Below are 4,350 nucleotides of genomic sequence, written 5' to 3'. Positions count from 1 at the left end.
TGGGTGTTCGTGCGTGCGTGTGTGGGTGTTCGTGCGTGCGTATTTAGTTTCTTTATTGTAAGTGGAAATGATGTGTTTATATCGACTAGTCGCGAAGCTTAGCACTTCTGACGACAACCTATCTACTGATCCACTCACCAACCGAGGATGTTCTCTTCTAAGCTTCTAGTACCACGTTTTCATCTATTCGCGACTATTTCCCACACCGAGTAATAGCATGCTATAGTAGTATATAGTAGTGAATAGCAGGGTGCAAAATTAACGGTAGTCCGGTAGTCAAAAACTACTAGATTTACACACGGACGAGTAGATTACAGTAAAGAACTAGTCCGGTGGTCTAGCTAACTTAACATGGCTCTATTCATTTTTGACTGAAAGGACGAATAAACTGATGAGTTAATTTATTTATTTTTCCGGTAAGTTCTGATATAACCTCGCATTAAATAACTTAACCCCCTTTAATTGTCAGCTATGACTTAAAACTGATATTCTATATCAAGCACATTGAGTAATTGATTGACATGGGCGCAGCCATGTTTGTTGCTGTGCTTTCACGTAGATGGGCACCACTCGTTTTTGCAAAACTATCTATCGCAGAAGATCAGGAAACATTTTGTGACCAGAAATCATTGTGTTCCTTTAGACCACAAGGTTTTTATAAATGGCAATAACTGGAATATTACAGTCAAATTGAACCTCTATCCAAAAAACATTTGAACTACCAGAATTGCTCACGGACTACCAGATTACAAAATCTAGTAGTCCATATGACTACCAGTTAATTTCACACCCTGAAATAGCGTGTAATATTATATAATAGTGTCGATCTGATTCATTAACGATGTAATCGTAATTCCGATTTGAGTAATAAGTGGCGTTGCCGTGGCGACGCGCATCTCTCCCGCAGGTATCACACACCGAGCGTCGTGTTCATTAAGACGGAGGATCCAGATCTGCCCGCGTTCTACTTCGATCCGCTGATCAACCCGATCTCTCACCGCCATGCCGTCAAGGTAAGCGGGAGTCTGCTCCCCCCTTAGAACGCATGTGGTTTGTGGTTTGACGGGTGGGAGGGGAGGGCCCCTGACGTCGTGTGTGGGGTGTCATGAATCGGAATGAAATGTGTGTCGTAAGCGGCACTCGACACGCGGGTAATCTTGATTGGTTGGAAGCCGTATGGTTCGGGGTATTAGTTAGCATTTCGGGGGCTAAATCGCCCCGAGCCCCCGTGTATTTTTTCCACTGACGCTGAACGTTCGCTTGTCTCGTCAGGGCACGGAGCCGATCGTGGATGACGTGGAGGACTTTGAGCTTCCGGAGGAGCTGCAGCCGTTCCTGCAGGACAGCCCGCTCTACACGGACAACAGTGCCAACGGCATCGCGCTGCTGTGGGCGCCGCGACCTTTCAACCTTCGCAGCGGTCACTCCCGCCGCGCCATCGACGTGCCGCTCGTCAAGACCTGGTACGTGTGGGGGTGGGGCAGTGAAAAAAATACACGTGGGTTCGGGGCGATTTAGCCACCGAAATGCCAAAAAGAGCCCCGGAAATGACAAAAAGAGCCCCCGTAAATTTGCATAGAGTTCAACAATGCAAACTAAATTTTAGAGTGCTATTTTCATCCACGCGAGCGTGAAAAGTAGCCCCCGAAAAATAAATTGTATTATTTTCCCTGGGGTGGGAGATGGAGAGGGTGTGTGCTTGTGTGTGCTCAGCTGTTACAAGCCGTACGAAACTCGAGTGTCGTTAAAAAAAGCCGGAAGTTTTGCGAAGATAATCGCATCTCGGTAAAAAAAATTGTATCTCGAAAAATCTCGATGTACACCGATCCCTCGTTCTAATATATACCAATTATTATACATACATGTTTTATAATAGCCGACTTTTGTGACTCGATCATCAACGCTCGTCGGTAACGATGGTAAGCTCGATTCTTAGGAAGTAGATTCTTAGATTCTTTCTTTTAAACATGGGGTGGGAGTGGGGGGGACTTCGACTCACACGCTGAGTACTGACCTGCACGCGCTGCGGTGGCGCCTTCTGGTTGCAGGTACCGGGAGCACTGTCCCGCCGGGCAGCCGGTGAAGGTGCGTGTGTCCTACCAGAAGCTGCTGAAGTACTACGTGCTGAACTCACTGAAGACAAAGCCTCCAAAGTCACAGAAGAAGCGGTGAGTGTTTGTTTCGTCGTTCACAAAGGATGCTGTGGGTTAACTTTCATGAGTGAGCCGTGAGTGGCCCGTCATTCATGAATAAGTAGTGGGTTGACGTTCGTGAAGGAGCGGTGAGTGTTCCGTCTTTCATGAATAAGTAGTGGGTTGACGTTCGTGAAGGAGCGGTGAGTGGCCCGTCATTCATGAATAAGTAGTGGGTTGACGTTCGTGAAGGAGCGGTGAGTGTTCCGTCTTTCACAGAAGAAGCGGTGAGTACCCCGTCGATCATGAATAAGTGGTTGGTCAACGTTCAAGAGAAAGCGTGCATGCGTGCGTATTTAGTTTCTTTACTGTATGAGTGGAAATGATGTGTTTATATCGACTAGTCGCGAAGCGCAGTGCTTCTGACGACAACCTATCTACTGATCCACTCACCAAGCATTGATATTCTCCCCTAAGTGCTATTGTTCGAGCCAGGAGTCCCACCTGTTGATCACGAATAACAGGGTGTCGACATTTGCGACGAGGAAGCAACGTTTTTAGCTGCTCCTGTCTACTCCACACTCATAACACCTAACATCAACCCTGCTCCTCCTAACTCCACGCCTCAATAACACTAACATACCCTGCTCCTCCTAACTCACCCTCATAACACTAACATACCCTGCTCCTCTAACTCCACCCATCATAACACTAACATACCGCTGACTCCTCAAACTCACCCTCATAAATCACCTAACATACCCTGCTCCTCATAATCCAAAGCCCTCAAACACTAAAATACTGCTCCTCACTAACTCCACTCCTCAGATACACCTACAATACCCTGCTCCTGGCCTAACTCCACATCATAACCAAACCTAACATACCCTCTCCTCCTAACTCACCATCATAACACCTAACATAACGCCTGCTCCTCCTAATCCACCCTCCTAAACACCTAACATACCCTGCCTCCTCCTATCTCCACCTGCATAACACCTAACATACCGTCTGCTCCTCCTAACTCCACTCAGAAACACCTACCCATACCCCTGCTCTCCTATCTCCACCTGCCCCATAACACCTAACATGACCCGGCTCGCTCCTAACTCCAACACTCATAAGCACTAACATACCGCTGCTCCTCCTATCTCCACCTGGCATAACACCTAAACTACCCTGCTCCTCGTAACTCCACACTCATAACAACGCTAACATACCCTGCCCTCCTAACTCCACGCCTCAAACACCTAAAGCATGCCTCCCGCCTCTACCTCCAGCGCGCTCATAACACCTAACATACCCTGCCCTCCTAATTCCACCTCATAACACCTAACATACCTGCTCCTCCTATCCCACCCTCATAACACGCTAAGACATATCCCTGCTCCTCTAATTCACGATCATAATCACGCTAACATACCTTGCATCCTGCCCTAACTTCGCACGCCTCATTCATAACACCTAAACACCCTACTGCTCCTCCGTAACTCCACCACCCTCATAACACCTAACATACCTGCTCCTCCTAACTCACCCTCATAACACCTAACATATAACCCTGCTCCTCCCTAACTCCAACACTCATCAACCCCCTAACTACCGCTGCTCCCGTAACTCCACCCGCCTCATAACACATACCATGACCCCTGCTCCTTCTAACTCCACCCTCATAACACCTAACATTACCCTGCTCCTCCTAACTCACCCGCGATAACATCACCTCAACATAACCCTGCTCTCTAAACTCCAACACTCCATACACCTCAACATACCCTAGCTGCTCCTAACTCCACAGCTCATAACACCTAACATAACGCCTCCCCGCTCCTAACTCCACGTCCCTCACAGACTCACTTGCAGCTCCTCGAGGCTTCCAGGTTCAAAAGTTGGCTTTCCACGTGCTGCTTGGTCCACCATCCTTCTCCTCTCCTCCCACCATCCTCCTCCACCCGCTCCCCTCCCCTCAACTCACCGAGGCTCTCAGCTCGAGATCAAAGTGGCTTTCTACACGCTGCTTCGTCACCGTCTTTGCGACTCCCTTCGAGTGTCTTCCCTCGAACTGGCGGGAGAGCAGGTTGCCGAGCCATCGCTCGAGCAGCGGCGTGATGCCTCGCAGGAAGAAGATCCACACGCGCTTCACGCCGGCGCCCAAGAAGCCGCGCAGGCCCGGGGCCCTTGCCGACGGACGCCTCGGGGGAAATCATGGGGAAAACGT

The 4,350-nt window shown here is 49.1% G+C and overlaps 1 protein-coding gene across 1 annotated transcript in view; it reads left to right on the top strand.

Annotated features, from left to right (window-relative positions):
- LOC106815416 (pre-mRNA-processing-splicing factor 8-like) overlaps positions 1 to 2,168 on the top strand; it is a gene marked incomplete at its 3' end in the record, with an annotated part of 11,570 nt that extends 9,402 nt beyond the window's left edge. The window contains 3 exon segments of the mRNA XM_014819878.1: positions 908 to 1,013; positions 1,273 to 1,463; positions 2,049 to 2,168. Of these exon segments, the coding sequence (XP_014675364.1) occupies positions 908 to 1,013; positions 1,273 to 1,463; positions 2,049 to 2,168 (417 nt within the window).
- Between the last annotated feature and the right edge of the window lie 2,182 nt (positions 2,169 to 4,350).

This window comes from Priapulus caudatus, unplaced genomic scaffold (assembly GCF_000485595.1).
Source record: "Priapulus caudatus unplaced genomic scaffold, Priapulus_caudatus-5.0.1 Scaffold1108, whole genome shotgun sequence".
NCBI lineage: Eukaryota > Metazoa > Priapulida > Priapulimorpha > Priapulimorphida > Priapulidae > Priapulus > Priapulus caudatus.
The sequence above is the reverse complement of the archived record's forward strand: the minus strand, read 5'-3'. Positions and strand labels throughout refer to the sequence as shown.